The sequence below is a fragment of the Muntiacus reevesi genome, chromosome 1 (genome assembly GCF_963930625.1).
Source record: "Muntiacus reevesi chromosome 1, mMunRee1.1, whole genome shotgun sequence".
In the NCBI taxonomy this organism is placed as follows: domain Eukaryota; kingdom Metazoa; phylum Chordata; class Mammalia; order Artiodactyla; family Cervidae; genus Muntiacus; species Muntiacus reevesi.
Genome location: NC_089249.1, coordinates 28,425,912 through 28,443,944, shown reverse-complemented (window position 1 = coordinate 28,443,944; position 18,033 = coordinate 28,425,912). Strand labels below are relative to the sequence as shown.

Below are 18,033 nucleotides of genomic sequence, written 5' to 3'. Positions count from 1 at the left end.
AGCAGTATAGATAGTGGTTAAGAGTCTGGATTTCAGTCAGTCTTTTGCTTCTTACTAGTTATATGACCTTGGACAAGTTACTTAACTTCTCTGTACCTTGATCTACTCATCCACAAAATGGGATGTGTTGGGACTTCTCTGGTGGTCCAGCAGTTGGGAGTCCACCTGCCAATGGAGGGAACATGGGTTCGACTCCTGGTCCAGGAACTAGGATCTTATTCAGCCCAATATACTACACAAGTATTACACATGAGTAGGAGTAATACATGCAAATCCAGAAGTTCTCCTTAAAGGAGAATCTGCTTGCCCTTTGCCCTCTTTATACTGACTGCGGAATAGTAACTACTGAAGCAATTTTGGAAGCCACATGTTAAAGACAATACAGTTACAAGACAGTTCTGTATCACTCACCTAGGGACTATTAGGTGAAAGAGAAATAAATTTCTATCTTCTGTAAGCCTTTGGTTTTTGCTGTTGTTTTATTTCTGTTTTAGCACCTTGTATTTTTTTTGTTTCAATGTCTGCAGTACTGTGCACTCGGTCACTCAGTCGTGTCTGACTCTTTGCAATCCCATGGACTGTAGCCCACCAGGCTCCTCTGTCCATGGGATTTTTCAGGCAGGAATACTGGAGTGGATTGCCATTTCCTTCTCCAGGGGATCTTCCCAACCCAGGAATTGAACCCAAGTCTCCTGTGTCTCCTGCCTTGCAGGCAGACTGTTTACCCACTGAGCCTCCCAGGAAATTTATCACCTCATACAGTACACTAAGATAATAATATCTTAATAACAATGCATACTTCTTAGGGTTTCAGGAAGATTGAATGGATTAAGATAATATAAAGCATTGCAGACATCACCTGAGATACAGGAAGGACTAAATAAATATCAGTGATTAGCAGCAGTGGTAGTAAAGTAGCCCTGATCACATTTAGTTATCGTTGGTTTACTGGCCTATGTCCTGCAGGAGGCCAAATTTATTTGGGTAATGGCTTGGCACTTTTGTCTCAGTTTTATACTTACTATTTAAAAGGGAAATGCAATTTAGCTTTGCATACGAAGTATTTCCCTAGGAACTACTTTCATGAAAACGTGAATACTAGGCCTGAAAAACCAAAATGTCTCTTCCCCATAGGCACAAATCTTTCTACTAACAGGGAAAATGCTATCTTAGTTAAGGAGCTAGTCTCATCTCTCAAAACAGGAAATTGAAATCTCCATTTTTGAAATATGGCAATTTGGTTGCTAGAAAAGACATCAGAGGAAAATTGTCCTTGAGCATCAATAGAAAGGGTCTTATCACCCACTCTTAACAAAGAACATAGCATGGCAAGACTTCCCTGATAGTCCAATAGTTAAAAATCTGCCTGTCAATACAAGAGACACAGGTTCGATCCCTGGTCCAGGAAGATCCCACATGCCAGGGAGCAACTAAGCCCATGTGCCACAACTACTGAGCCTGCACTCCCCAAGAAGAGAAGCCACATCACCACAACTAGAGAATAGCCCCTGCTCACCACAACTAGAGAAAGCCTGCAAGTGGCAACGAAGACTCAGCACAGTCAAAAATAAATAATAATTAAAAGCAATTAGCACAGCATGAAACTATGGATATGTTTGTCAACTGAAAAGACATACATCATTTTATCCAGACTACAAGCCATTAAACCTCAAGATTGAGAACTCTGAGGAATTCGCTAAAATCTGCAGACTTTGGAAGTGGCTAGCTTCTACCCAACATGACAGAACAAGATTAGCTTTCTGGTTCTACAGAATCCTTTTCTTGACCATTCATCTTGTCTGTTACTGTATACTGACACCTTCTATTTTCTCAATGTGATTCCTATTATCTTCATCCTATTACATTTGACCCCCTATGGTTATGAGAGTTACTGGATTCACAGGCATGGAGTCCACCAATCACAGCTCATGACTAGTAAATGAGGTATGGGAATAACCCATTGTTGTGGGATGTACAGCTTATCACATAACACACCCAGGAACAACCAGTCTCACAGAATGCTGAAATGCTTTTCTAAAGACACAATTGATGTACCAGGCAACTCTCTAGAAGAATAAAGTGCCATTCTTCAGCACACTGTGCATTTACTAAACCAGAGACTGCTACAGGTCCATGTGCCCCAAGAGGAAGGGTAGCTGGCTTGGAAACAAAGGGGCGGAGGCAGTAGTGGCCCCATGAACCATCAGTACCAATGTCCTACCATATATCTCTGTGCATTCCATCCCTACACCTCTGGGCTCCACAGGGTCACACCTGCTCCAACTCATGAGTCTACTAGCATTGCTGCTGTTCAGTCACTCAGTCGTGTATGACTCTTTGCAACCCCATGGACTACAGTATGACAGACTTCCCTCTCCTTCACCATCTCCCAGAGTTGGCTCAAACTCATGTCCATTGAGTTGATGATGCCATCCAACCATCTCATCCGCTATCAGCCCCTTCTCCTCCTGCACTCAACCTTTTCCAGCATCAAGGTCTTTTCCAATCTACCAGCATGGGATATATATTATGGTTTATCAGTTGGACTCCTTGACTAGAACAGAGTAAAACAAGTAAGTTTTATAAAAGTAGTTCATTTTCTCGTTTATTGTGGTGGTGGTTTCACTGGTATATGTATATGTCAAAACTCATCAAATTGTACATTTTAAACAACTGTACCTCAATAAAGTTGTGAAAAATAAAAAAAACTCCATCATTCCACAATACCATTACTATAACTTTTTATGTAGCCCTTTGCACTTTCTTTACCAGATGATCAATACCAAAATCAGACTGATTATATTCTTTGAAGCCAAAGATGGAGAAGCTCTACACAGTCAACAAAAGCAAGACCAGGAGCTGACTGTGACTCAGATCATGAACTCCTTATTGTCGAATTCAGACTAAAACTGAAGAAAGTAAGGAAAACTACTAGGCCATTCAGGTATGACCTAAATCTAGTCCCTTATGATTATACAGTAGAAGTGACAAACAGATTCAAGGGATTAGATCTGATAGACAGAGTACCTGAAGAACTATGGATGGAGATTTGTGACACTGTACAGGAAGGAGGCATAAAGACCATCCCCAAGAAAAAGAAATGCGAAAAGGCAAAATGGTTGTCTGAGGAGGCCTTACAAATAGCAGAAAAAAGAAGAGAAGTGAAAAGCAAAGGAGAATAGGAAAGATATACCCATTTGAATGCAGCGTTCCAAAGAATAGCAAGGAGCGATAAGAAAGCCTTCCTCAGCGATCAATGCAAAGAAACAGAGGAAAACAATAGAATGGGAAAGACTAGAGATCTCTTCAAGAAAATTAGAGATACCAAGAGAACATTTCATGCAAAGATGGGTTCAATAAAGGACAGAAATGGTATGGGCCTAACAGAAGCAGAAGATATTAAGAAGAGGTGGCAAGAATACACAGAACTATACAAAAAAGATTTTCATGACCCAGATAACCAAGATAGTGTGATCACTCACCTAGAGCCAGACATTATAGAGTGTAAAGTCAAGTGGGCCTTAGGAAGCATCACTACGAACAAAGCTAGTGGAGGTGATGGAATTCCAGGTGAGCTATTTCAAATCCTGAAAGCTGATGCTGTGAAAGTGCTGTGCTCAATAGGCCATCAAATTTGGAAAACTCAGCAGTGGCCACAGGACTGGAAAAGGTCAGTTTTCATTCCAGTCCCAAAGAAGGACAATGTCAAGGAATGTTTACACTACTGCACAATTGTACTCATCTCACACACTAGCAAAGTAATGCTCAAAATTCTCCAAGCCAGGCTTCAACAGTAAGTGAACTGTGAACTTCCAGATATTCAAGCTGGATTTATAAAAGGCAGAGGAACAGAGATCAAACTGCCAACATCCATTGGATCATAGAAAAAGCAAGAGAATTCCAGAAAAACATCTACTTCTGCTTCATTCATTACGCCAGTCTTTGACTGTGTGGATCACAACAAACTGTGGAAAATTCTTCAAGAGATGGGAACACCAGACCACCTTACCTGCCTCCTGAGAAATCTGTACGCAGATCAAGAAGCAACAGTTAGAACTGGACATGGAACAACAGACTGGTTACAAATTGAAAAAGGAGTATATCAAGGCTGTATATTGTCACCCTGTTTATTTAACTTAGACACAGAGTACATCACACAAAATGCTGTGCTGGATGAAGCACAAGCCAGAATCAAGATTGCCGGGAGAAATATCAATAACCTCAGATACGCAGATGACACCACCCTTATGGCAGAAACTGAGTCAGAACTAAAGAGCCTCTTGACGAAAATGAAAGAGAAGAGAGAAAGAGCTGGCCTAAAACTCAACATTCAGAAAACTAAAATCACAGCATCTGGTCCCATCACTTCATGGCAAATAGATGGGGAAACAGTGGAAACAGTGACAGACTTTATTCTCTTGTGCTCCAAAGTCACTGCAGATGGTGACTGCAGCCATGAAATTAAAAGATGCTTGCTGCTTGGAAGAAAAGTTATGACCAACCTAGACAGCATATTAGAATGCAGAGATATTACTTTGCCACCAAAGATCTGTCTAGTCAAAGATATGGTTTTTCCAGTGGTCATGTATGGATGTGAGAGTTGGACTATAAAGAAAACTGAGCACCAAAGAATTGATGCTTTTGAACTGTGGTATTGGAGAAGATTCTTGAGAGTCCCTTGGACTTCAAGGAGATCAAACCAGCCAATCCTAAAGGAAATCAGTCCTGAATATTCATTGGACAGACTAATGCTTAAGCTGAAACTCTAATACTTTGGCCACATGATGTGAAGAGCTGACTCATTGGAGAAGACCCTGATTCTGGGAAAGACTGAAGGTGGGAGGAGAAGGGGACGACAGAGAATGAGATGGTTGGATGGCATCACTGACTTGATGGACATAAGTGTGAGCATGCTCTGGGGGTTGGTGATGGACAGGGAAGCCTGGCATGCTGCATTCTATGGTGTCGCAAAGAGTCGGACATGACTGAGCGACTGAACTGAATTGAACCTGTACTTTCTACATTGGGTTGCAATTATTTATACACACATCTTATCTCCCTCATCAGATTATAAATTCCTTGAGAGCAGCATTAATTTCTGACTCATTTGAACCCTAGTAACTAGCTCACACACTGCACTGCACACAGTGAATAATCAATAAATCTCTACTAAATATATCGAGATCTTATAGAGTTCAAAACATCAGCTTCAGACAAGCTGGTCTCATCCCCTAACAGCTATGCGACCTTGAGCATGTTAGTTGACTTCCTCCCAGTGTGATTTCTGTGTCTGTAAAATGAGACTACTGCTGCTATTACGGCTAAGTCACTTCAGTTGTATCCGACTCTGTGCAACCCCGTGGACGGCAGCCCACCAGGCTCCCCCAGCCCTGGGATTCTCCAGGCAAGAACACTGGAGTGGGTTGCCATTTCCTTCTCCAATGCGTGAAAGTGAAAAGTGAAAGTGAAGTCGCTCAGTCATGTCCGACTCTTAGCGACCCCATGGACCACAGCCTACCAGGCTCCTCCATCCATGGGATTTTCCAGGCAAGAGGACTGGAGTGGGGTGCCATTGCCTTCTCTGAAAATGAGACTACTACAAATTAAGTAAGGGAACATCAACAAAGGCCATCCAAAGCACTCAAAGTTAAGAATTTCAATATGTAGGACTTTCTAAGAAAGAGCAGCCTTGGTTTTTAAATTAAAATATTCACAGACAAAAGGCATTTATTCTCTACTTACCAAAAATTTAGGCACACATTTAACAACATGCATAACACTTGAAGGGAGATTTTTACAAGTTCCCAACTCAGAAAAATTGGCCCATGGATACAGGAACAGTAAACAAGGGAGTTGTTCTAACAGTACTAAACCGTGGACATCACAAGTGTTCATATTCTGCCCATTACTTTTACTCTTCATGGAGCAAACTAAACTTCACAAGTCAAAGTCACAAATCAATCAAAGTTCACACAGCATACAGAGAGACAGATATACAGTTAACTGTGTTGTTCTTGTTGTTGCAGCCCAAAACAGAAACCATTCAGAAGGACAGCAACTTCCTTCCAACAGAGACTAAAATATTTTAAAAGTACAAGCCCTTTTACAGTCCTGACTAGATTCAACAAGAGAAGCAAAGAGACAAAGCGATGTGTTTCCATTCCGTCTTTTGGCCCTTCTCTGAAATCTCACAAAAAAGAATAAACTTACTATCCAATTTCCACTGCCACTTAAGAGTTTAATAATAGGGGATTCGCTATAGAAGGTTCTTAATATGATGACTTACCACAAATACACAGAATCAACACAGCAGAAACATTCAACTGGAGAAGGTTAAATATGTTTTTCAATAAACCATATAGTTTCTGGCTTGGAAATTCACTGCAGTTTTCTAAATTGAATAGCAACAAACTACAAAATGCTACAACCTAAAAGAATTTCACTTAATTCATGTAGAAGTTTTCATCTTCTGCTCTTCACACTACAGATTTATATATTAGAATACATATTTTTAACACCAATGAACTGAAATTCAGGGGTGGAGAATATAAAGCTGTAATAATATAATAGGTCTACACTTTGCTTTCTCATGAGTGAAATAATCACCTAACATCTATGTTACATGCTGGGTAATATTAAGACCTCAAAAAAAGCATGTGATGACAGAACTGAAATTATATTGCCTTTCAGAATTACAACTTTCTAGGACTTTATTCATTAATTCAACAAAAATTAATTCAGCCCCAGTGATACGCAAAACACTGTTCTTGATCTAGGTAACTCAACAGAGCACAGTTTTTACCCTCAAACGGTTTGTAGTCTAACCACAGGTCTTTCAAATAAAGAAACGGGTGCAAATTCTAAGCACACACAGGTACCACAACCATGTGTCCTCAGGCCCCAGTTCACTGACAGCCACAGTGGAGAGCTCCCAGCGTGTGGGCAGGTTCCAAGCTCAAGCGCCTGCATCGCTCCTCCTGTCTTCATGATCGCTTCCCCGACACTTGGAGAACTTGCTCACTAGCAAGCAGGAGCAATCCAGAAGTTCACGTGGAAGGAATAACAACACAGTCCACAAACCCACCGAGGATACAACTTGGCTCCAGCCTTGGATACGAGATTCCGAGGCATGTTCTTTGTGGGGTCTCAAAGGGTCCCAAGGACTGAGCTTCAGTTGCCACAGTGGTGAGAGTCACATACACTTTCTGTGCATGCTTGCTAAGTCGCTTCAGTCCTGCCCAACTGTGTGCAACTCTGTGGGGTGCAGCCTGCCAGGCTCCTCTGTCCATGGGATTCTCCAGGCAAGAACACTGCAGCGGGATTCCACGCCCTCCTCCAGGGGATCTTCCGGACCCAGAGATCAAACTTGCATCTCTGACATCTTCTGCATTGGCAGGCAGGTGCTTTCCCACTAGCGCCACATGGGAAGCCCTCTGCACACTTCACCACCTTTCATTGCATTAGGCTCACTCTCCCTCACTCCCTCACACTTCCCAGGACCACTTCCCAAATTGATTCTCTCCACCCACGTCTTCCAGGGTCTGATGTGACGACGGCTCCAACCAACATAGTCCTATTCTAGTTCTCTTCAGGTGTGTTCAGTCACACTGGAGTAACACATGAAAGGAGACTATCACATATATCCCTGTGATCCACTTCAGCTTCAAGATGTCAGGAGGCTTAGATTTTGAATAAATAATGTGGATGAGAGCTAAGATCAAAAAAGAGAGAATGAGAGAGAAAGAGGAAGTTTGGCAGGCTAGAACAATGACCAATGCTCAAAAGATGAAACATAACAGATCCCCCATCTGGCTCCAAAATACCAGGTATGGAGCACAGGAGAAGTAAGGGTCCAGAGATGCAAACAAAAAAGTCTCAGGGGTCTGGCTTGACTAACAGCTCTAGGGGAGTTGGGGAGTCCTGCTCAGGACTCTTGGGCTGCAAGTGTGGCATCCAAAAACAAGGTAGGGTCTCATCACAACACACCCAAGTGTACCATGTTCAGATCTTCCTACAGCACTAAGAATGACACTGACAAATAGGAGCCTAACCAGAATGCAAACATAGCAGCGAGATGAAGACTAGAGAAATCACTAAAAATAATGTAGCTGGCAACAGGTGGAAGAATTTTTTAAATTAAGACTGTAGAAGAAAAGCTGCACGGGAATAAAATCATTCTAAACAAATACAGAATGCAGGAGAAGTAGGGGGCGACAAAGGATGAGATGGTTGGATGGCAACTCCAACTCAATGGACATGAGTTTGAGCAAACTCCAGGAGATGGTGAAGAACAGGGAAGTCTGGTGTGCTGCAGTCCACGAGGTCACAAACAGTCAGACACGACTGAGCAACAAAAGAGTAACAAACAAATACTAAAGCTTAACTGTGTGGGAGAGGGATTAGATAGAATCTATGTGGCTTTTCAGGGCCAACAAGTAGAATTTACAGGAGGGTATTATACCACAGACAGTAGGGTACAGTCGTTAAAAACAAACAGCTCTAGAGTTAGACAAATTCATTTTGAGTCCCAACTTCACTACTAATAAGCTTGGGGACCTTAAAATGGTTGTATGGCTTCTTTATACTTAACTCTCTCAACTGCAAAATTGAGACAGCAAGAATTTCTACTTTACAGGGTTATTGAGATATCGGGCTTCGCTGGGGGCTCAGATAGTAAAGCGTCTGCCTGCAATGCGGGAGACCCGGGTTTAATCCCCGGGTTGGGAAGATCCCCTGGAGAAAGAAATCGCAACGCACTCCAGTACTCTTGCCTGGAAGATTCCATGGACTGAGAAGCCTGGTAGGCTATAGTCCCATGGGGTTGCAAAGAGTCGGACACGACTGAGCGACTTCATTTTCACTTTCATAAATGTTAATGCACAGGAAGTCCTGAGCCCAGTGTGCATGTATTAAGTGCTCAGTCGATAAATGTTAGTGCTTTCAAATCTGAAATAGTTTCAGTCTTCATCCCCAAAATTACAAGATCATCAAATCTGAAGGAACTCAATAAAGGAACTGGTAGAGGAAGTAGATATTCATAAATTGGCTCATACCAGAGAATTACTATGTTAGACAAGATTGACACGTTCAACTATAAAAACGTCAAAGCTACTACTTAGCCAGATAGCTTTTTCGCCAATGCTTTTAAGTGTATAGCCTCCATGAAAGTGTTAGTCGCTCAGTCATGTCTGACTCTTTGTGACCCCATGGATGGTAGCCCACCAGGCTCCACTGTCCATAGAACTCCCAGGCAAGAATACTGGAGTTGGTTCAGTTCACTTCAGTTCAGTTGCGTCCGACTCTTTGTGACCCCATGAACTGCAGCACATCAGGCCTTTTTGTCCATCACCAACTCCCAGAGTTTACTCAAACACGTTCATTGAATCGGTGATGCCATCCAACCATCTCATCCTCTGTCATCCCCCTTCTCCTCCCAACTTCAATCTTTCCCAGCATCAGGGTCTTTTCCAATGAGTCAGTTCTTCGCAGCAGGTGGCCAAAGTATTAGAGTTTCAGCCTCAGCATCAGTCCTTCCAATGAACAACCAGGACTGATCTCCTTTAGGATAGACTGGTTGGATCTCCTTGCAGTCCAAGGGACTCTCAAGAGTCTTCACCCACAACACAGTTCAAAAGCATCAATTCTTCTGCACTCAGCTTTCTTTATAGTCCAATTCTCACATCCATACATGACGACTGGAAAAACCACAGCTTTGACTAGGTGGACCTTTGTTGGCAAAGTAATGTCTCTGCTTTTTAATATGCTGTCTAGGTTGGCCATAACTTTTCTTCCAAGGAGTAGGCATCTTTTAATTTCATGGCTGCAGTTACCATCTGCAGTAATTTTGGAGCCCAAGAGAATAAAGTCTGGCACTGTTTCCACTGTTTCCCCATCTACTTGTCATGAAGTGATGGGACCAGTTGCCAGGATCTTAGTCTTCTGAACGTTGAGTTTTAAGCCAACTTTTTCACTCTCCTCTTTCACTTTCATCAAGAGCCTCTTTAGTTCTTATTCACTTTCTGCCATAAGGGTGGTGTCATCTGCATATCTGAGGTTATTGACATTTCTCCCGGCAATCTTAATTCCACTGGAGTGGGTAACCAGTCCCTTCTTCAGGGGATCCTCCCAACCCAGGGATTAAACCTGGGTCTCTTGCATTGCAGGCAGATTCTTAACCATCTGGGACACCAGGGACGCCCATAACCTCCATGAGAAGAGTCAAAAGGTGAGAGTATTATTGTTGCTGCTGTTTTTGTTTGATCACTAAGTCATGTCCAACCTTTTGCAACCCCATGGACTGCAGCCTGACAGGCTCCTCTGTCCATGGGATTCTCCAGGCAAGAATACTAGAGTGGGTTGCCATGCCCTCTTTCAGGGGATCTTCCCAACCCAGGGAATTGAGCCCATGCCTCCTGCTTGGCAGGCAGGTTCCTTACAACTGAGCCACCAGGGACGCCCAAATCTGAAAGTGCCAGCCTTGAAAACGGCACTCTGAGTTAAATGCCCAGAAGAAACTGAGGTAAAGAAATGTCTTGCCAGTCTTCTCCCAAGTCCTGATACTCACTACCTGCTTTCAAGTGGCATCACACAGCAGAGAAAGTCTCTGTTTCAGTGCCTGAAGCGTTTGAGATTATTGCCGCAGAATGACTTTTTGCTTGACAGAAGCAACCTTTTGATAAGGCTGGTGGATTATGAAATAGTCACATGTCAAATGACCACAGAGTCACAGAGCTGGAAATTTCTAGAGCAAACAGCCACAGCCTGTGGTGTAAGAGAAGGGACTGTCTTCTCTTCCCTCACCCCTCCTGGGGAGTGGTCCCCTGGGTTCTGGGTTACTTGTGTGTTTTATCACCTTTCTGGTTAAGAAAAGGGCACACAAACCTCTTTTGTTTTGATTTAGGTCAGTTTCTCCTCCTAACAGAAAATACACACGTATTAACAGGTCTAAACGTTTGGAAATATCTATACCCAACTTCTCTTGAGAACAGGGGGAGACATGCATAAAGGAACGAGGAGACGGAAAAGAAGAATGGAAAGAATGTAAAGTCAACAGAAATAACTGCTCTCATTTAGCGTGCAGGAGGAGGGCTAAACTGTATATTAGGATCTTCCCTAAGACTCTACATTCTCAAAGCAGGAAGCCTGGGTTCAATCCCTGGTCAGGGAACCAGACCCCACATGCTGCAACTAAGAGTTCGCATGCTACAGCTAAAAGATCCCACGTGCTGCAACGAACAACTGGCACAGCCAAATAAGCAAATATTTCTTTAAAACTATGTATCAAAAACTAGGATGAGTGATAAATCATGTTGACGATATGTGCCCCTGACACGATGTAGGAAGAAAAGCAGTTAATATCCCTTCTCAAAACCTTAGCCCCTGTCTAATTATGATGAAAACATCAGCCAGACCAAAATCAAGGGACATTCTACAAAATGTCTGGCCAGTACTCTTGAAAAGTATCAAGGTCATTAAAAAAAAAAAAAAAAAAAACAAGGAAAGACTGAGAAAGTGGAACAAGCTAGAGGAGACTAAACAGCCATGATGACTAACAGCACGTGGAATCCTGAACAGGATCAGGATTGCAGAAAGGACAATGGAAAACTGGTGACATTCAAAGCCTGGAATTTAGTCAACAGTAACGTACAAATGGTAATTTCTTAATTGTGACAAATGTACCACAGTTATATAAGATGCTAAACAGGGGAAAGTGGGTGGAAGGGAACTCTCTATACCCCCTTCACGACTCCTCATAACCTAAATGTATTTCAAAGTTTATAGCTGATCTTTAAAAATGAAAGAATATTTGATCATGAAAAGACTTCTGCGCTTACTTAAGACAAAGCCAATGTGCTTCGGTTAGTGCTATTCTGATGGTGTGGTTACTGAAAATAGCTGTCCATCCGCCAGGTTTTAAATAACCCTTGGGAAGCTGTTTGTTTGTTAAAGCTTCATTTCCTCTGTTCATGTGAAAAGCAGAGGGAACCCATCAAAGGAATATTGCTTGTACAATTGTGTGTATTGGGGATAAGTGTATTAACCTCTTTAAAATTTTGGCTCCTCATTAAAAAAAATTGGGAGACCCATATTGGATTTCCTTTCTATTTATTTATTTTGGTTGCGCTGGGTGTTCATCGCTGCGCATGCGCATTCTCTAGTTTCGAGGAACGGGGGCTGGTCTTCGCTGCGGTGACAGGCCCCCAGGGTGGCGGCTTCTCTTGCTGTGGAGCGCACGCTCTGAGCACAACCTTTAGCAGCGGCAGCATGTGGGCGCAGCAGTCGCTGCTCGTGGGCTCTAGAGCATGGGCTCAGTAGTTTTGCCACAAGAGTTCACTTGCTCCAGGGTATGTGCAGTCTTCCCGGGCCAGGAATCGAACCCGTGTCCCCTGCCTTCCAGGCAGATGCTTATCACCTGTACCACCAGGGAAGGCCTCAACTGACTGCTCATTGCCGAGAAGCTCTAAAATTTTATGATTCACTTGAACAAACCATACAGTACGTATGAAAAACAAAAATTGTTTCAAATTAATTTGCAGACACCACTTGTCTGGCTGAGGCAAGACTGAGGTACAGCTGAACTGGTGATACGCTGTTGTTTCTTCATATTATCTAAAAAGTTAACAACAGGGGAGGGTGCTCTGGAAACTTGGCAGAGGGGTCTGGAAAGGCAGGTGTGGTGATCTTGGGAGGTCAATCTATGCAAAAGCGATGGCTTTTACAACCAAAGGGAACAGGAGGAACACATTCAGGAAGAGAAGGATAAAGCTGCAGAAGAATAAGGTATGAAAAATGATACAGAATTGGGAAAACAAGGTCTGCCGAGCAATGTGAAGGCCAGAGAAAGCAACGCAAGCCCATCTCATGGAATTCTCTGGGGCCCCGTCAAGATGGGCCTCCAAGAATCCAAGAAGAGTCAGAGCTTTAAACCAAAAAGGAATCTTGACTCTTCAATAGCAAGATACCCTCCTTCTCCAATGATGAGTGGAGACAAATGACTTAGTCTTACACAAGACGTAGAAAATGAGAGCAAAGCAGCAATGACAATGACCTAACGTATTAGATTTCAGGAAAAGCCAGCCTTCCAGGGGCGGACGGAGCACCTGAATGATTCATACTTTGAACCAATGCCCGCTGAATCATATGACACCAAGTATCCGTGTATAATTACCTCCTGGGTACAGAGCTGTTACTGCAGTTCCCTCAGACACACTAAAATATTTAAAAGAAAAAAGGCAGCCACAAACCCTGAAGATTTATCTTTGACAGATTAACTTCCCCTGACGAACAGAGGAATAAGGCTACACACGCTCATGGTCACGAAGCATGAAGCACCCTGGGAACCAACTTGTATCACACGATCCCAGGGAAAGTGTGGGTCTCTCACCCATATACATCTAATGGCTATTTTTTCCTGATGTCTACTATGGGCAAAGTTCTATGCCTGGGAAACACAAATAGAAAAAAAGAAAAGCCTGCCCTTGAAGAGGTTATAATGTAAGAGAAGAGCCAATTATGTTTAAAGGAAATACATCATGCCTTTCTATCATAAGTTAGCTACCATTTGTATAATGACTTAAAACACTTTTACATTTATTCTCTGGAAAGAATCCAAGCCACACAGAGCCTTGTGTGGCAAGATTATTCTTGTTTTTATCCACCCCAGTCCCACCAGACAATGACAGATGTCCTCGGAGACAGTAAGTGGTTGGGTGACCTACTTAAGATGACCGTCGGCGAGAAATGCGGTCAAACCCAGACTCCACGCTTTCTTCTGCTACAAATACAGATCTGTTGTCCCAGTTTGCTTTTAAAACTTTTTACCTTCCACATCTTACAGTTCACAAAAGAGAGTCTGTGGATCTGAATTTGTTTGTCATCCCTTCTCTCAATTCAATGTATCTCTTCCACCTGGGAAACAGTGGCTTTCTACAACTTAGGAAAGGTCTCACCCGTATCTCTTTACACGTTGCCTCGTTCTCATGCACTCCGGCCTCTCCTTCTAGAATCTGATTAGATGCTGCTAGACCCTCTCGGTCCCTCCTCAACACTGGCTTTTCATGACTCGTTCACACGGTCCTCTGCCCTGCATTCTGGGCAATCTCCTCAGCTCTCTCTTCCATGCCACGGTCGCCTCATCTCCTCATATAATACACTAGCTCACGCTTTCTAGAACCTGTATGTTCTTTTCCATTGTGTCCATTCTTCCATCAGGCTCCTCTAGCCTGTTCTGCCTCTGAAATCATTTCCACACACTAACTGCACAGTCTCTGGCAAGCTGTCCTCTGTATCTTGCTTCTCACAACCACTGACTCTCCTTCAAGCAGTTCAACAGTGAGTTCCTCCTCCAGGGGGACTGTGTGTCGTGAGAAGACCTCACGTGCCCAGGGCTGGGGGAGTGTCCCCACTGAGCACCGCTCCACGTGCACTGATGGGTGGTATCGCTCCCACAGTCTGCTTTCTTGCAAATTTCCCCACGTGGGGAGACATGTGGATCACGTATTCAAAGTGACTGATGTCACTCAAACACATTTACTGCGCTTGTCACTCTCTGTGAGACGAAAATGCAATATTCCTGCAAATCCTTATAATAAAAATTGTGTAAAAAAGTTACAGAACATGAAGCATGGGAACACCAGACGTGAAGGCTCCCCCCACCCCATGCACGCGGACAGCATCCTGACCTGGGTCTGGGGCTCCAGTGAACCCCTCTGACTCTCTGTCCAGATCAGGTTCCCTTACTAAAGCTGTGTTTCACCAATATGAGAAGGGATGCTGACACGGTGTGTTCAAAATGAATGCTGCTTTTAAGTTGTTATCATTATATTATTATTATAAGTATACACTATAAAGTATTAATTTGATTTGCACAAGCTCTTAATGACTGGTCTTAGTTGTCTATGATTCTCTACAAGTCCCATTAATCCTTCTCTTGTAACAGTCATAACCAATTTGCTATTATGAACAACTTCTCAGTTGATAGTATAACACTATCTCTAAAATTACACCTAGAAGGGAATTCTAAGACAATTTTAGTTACTATGTACCACCCAAAGTGACATTTTAAAAGTAAAACTAACGCATCAGTGTCACCATGCTGGAGATTTTACAAAGATAAATTAAAGAGCTGATAAGAAAACGCTAATATTTATGGTGTAACTGTCACGGAAATACATAACTACATATCATTCAGCTATATTTACCGGTTTGAAAAGTGGCCTCTCACAGTTATTTAATAATTACCAAGATTTCCCTTCAACATACAGACTACTGTCCAGCAAAACAAAACATGAAGCTATTCTTTCAGTATCAGTCCTTCAATGTGTCAAGGAAGAAAAACCACGGGGAACTTTTGAAAGCATTTCCAGCACCAGATATATTTCTATTTGAAAGTTTTACACTGAATAAAGTCCTAACATTACTTCTTTTAAGGCACAAAAATACCCCCACTTAGGTCACATAATATAAAATAAGTATTTCTCTCCTACCTCGGAACTTCTTGGGAGGGTTGGCCAGGTCTCCTGCCTCTGGATGAACCACACATCGGTCATCCACCAGCCTGGAAGGAAAAGAACATTCACACTGTTGACATCGTCGTGTTCATAGAGCTCAAAAGACACATGGAGATCGCATCGATATTTACAAAAAGCTTTTACTACCACTCTTCATTCAGAAATGTTTGAACAGTCGTGGATTTATAAGAAGATCTGGTTATACAGGCATGAATTAAAGCAGGGTTTACAAAACTCAAAACCAAAAAACTGCTAAGTAGTGGGCTTCCCAGGTGGCGCGGGTGGTAAAGAATCCGCCTGCCAATGCAGGAGACATAAGAGACGAGGGTTCAATTCCTAGATAGAGAAGATCCCCTGGAGTAGGAAATAGTAACCCACTCCAGTATTCTTGTCTGGAAAAATTCCATGGACAGAGGAGCCTGGTGGGTTACAGTCCATGGGGTTGCAGAGAGTCGGACATGGCTAAGCGCTGAGCATCAGCAGGAAATGTTAGAGAAATCACGATACTGACACAGCGTGAAACTGCAGAGCCAGTTACAATTCTATTTCTTAAAGGCAGTGGCGTGGGAAACATGTATAGTATGTGGTGGAAATAAGTGGGAACAAATCAGTAAGACATTGATTATGTTTAAACACACACACACACACCCCTCGACAGAGACACACATGAGGACTGGAACACAGACACCAGAACATTAACAGGGATTAGACTGCCCATGGTTTTTATGTTCCAGTGCGTAGGCAAGCATGTTTTGTTTTATTTTTATAAGGAATGTGTATGCTTATGAGATCAGGCTCACAGAATGACGACACAGTGGGATAAGAAGTGCTCATCCTGTGTTCAGTGATGGCTCAGCCACTTCCCAGCCAGATGGGGGTTTGAACCTCCTTCGCTACACCTGCAAACACAGATAAAGAGTACCCACCGCATGGTATTGATAGGAGGACTGACTTCATGACTGTAACGTAGCTAGCACAGTTTCTAGCATAGCCTAGGACCTTAAATATTAAGTGTTTAAGATAATAACATTAGGGACTTCACCTGCCTTATTCCTATCTTCCTCTAGAAGGATGCCTGACACTTAGTGATGAGTAGTACTCAACAAATTTACTCAAATGAATAGAGTACCTTTCTAGTTACAAAAACTTGCCCCTACTAAAATATCCATGAAGAGCCAATTTCGAGGACAATTCCCAGAAAAGCTGAATCTCTGATATGAGAGCCAGAAGACATGAATCTCTGTGTCAGGGTAACATCTAACTACCAAAAGACTCATTGATAGTCATTTTCTCCATTGACTAAGCGATGAGAGCCACTAGGGTTTTCTCCAGAATATTGTGAGAATGCACATGAATTAGTTCCAAATTTATGAGCTCATTTGAAGAAGGATGTCGCAGTTGCAACTTTGTTAAAAACCATGCATTAACCCCAGCACAAAAGTAAACCCCACTCACTAGTATGCATTAACCCCAGCATAAAGTAAACCCCAATTCATGATCAACGGTCCCCTTGAACTAGAATAATTAACCAAATCAAGATGAAACTTTTGGTGCCTGGCTATCTGTTTACAAAAGCAGACACTGCCTAAATCACTGGATTTCTCTATAAGATTCAATTTCCACCAAACAAAAATAATAACTTGATCAAGCATATAGTTCTTTGATTTTTTTTTTTTAGTATACTTCATTCATACTGGTTTACTAAAATGTGGTTTTACAAGAGCTGCCAAGCATGCAAGAAATTCCTTTTAAGAGTCTTCAAAATTGTTTTCTTAGAAACAGGAAGTCACAATGGGTCAAGAGAAAGCAAACCCAAACCTCCACAAAATCCAACTTCAGGCTGTAACACAATATAATATTTAAATCTAAAAAAATGCTGTGAGGGAAGCTTCAGCTTTTCTAACTAGTTAAATTGTGGGGGAAGGAGAGGGTAGGATGAATTGAAAGAGTAGCACTGATATGTATACACCACCATGTGTAAAATAGAGAGCTAGTGGGAAGCAGCTATATATCACAAGGAGCTCAGCTCGGAGCTCTGTGATGACCGGGGCGGGGAGGGGAGGGGGGTGGATGTGTGATGGGGGAGGCGTGGGAGGGAAGCTGAAGAGAGAGGGGTTACCTGTATACTTATACCTGATTCATGTTGATATATAGCAGAAATCAACATAACATCATAACAACATAACAATTATCCTCCAATTAAAAAAAAAGATAAGAATTCAAAACATAATAATAAAAAAAAAAAAAGCACATAGTCTAATTCAGAGACGTCATGGCAAATAGAAGGAAAAAAGTGGACACATTTTATTTTCTTGGGCTCCAAAATCACTGCAGATGGTGACTGCAGTCACGAAATTAAAAGATGCTTGCTCCTTGGAAGGAAAGCTGTGACAATCAAGACAGCACATTAAAAAACAGACATCACTTTGCTGACAAAGATCCATATAGTTAAAGCTATGGTGCTTCCAGTAGTCATGTACAGATGTGAGTTAGACCATAAAGAAGGCTGAGGGCCAAAGAACTG

General features: G+C 42.4%; 1 protein-coding gene across 2 annotated transcripts in view; it reads right to left on the bottom strand.

The window, feature by feature from the left end:
* Positions 1–18,033, bottom strand: part of ITPR2 (inositol 1,4,5-trisphosphate receptor type 2) — a 562,671-nt gene that overhangs the window by 487,584 nt on the left and 57,054 nt on the right. For both annotated transcript variants that reach the window (XM_065940048.1, XM_065940056.1), the window contains exon 2: positions 15,486–15,556. In XM_065940048.1, coding sequence (XP_065796120.1) covers positions 15,486–15,556 — 71 coding nt within the window. The remainder of the gene's footprint in view (positions 1–15,485; positions 15,557–18,033) is intronic.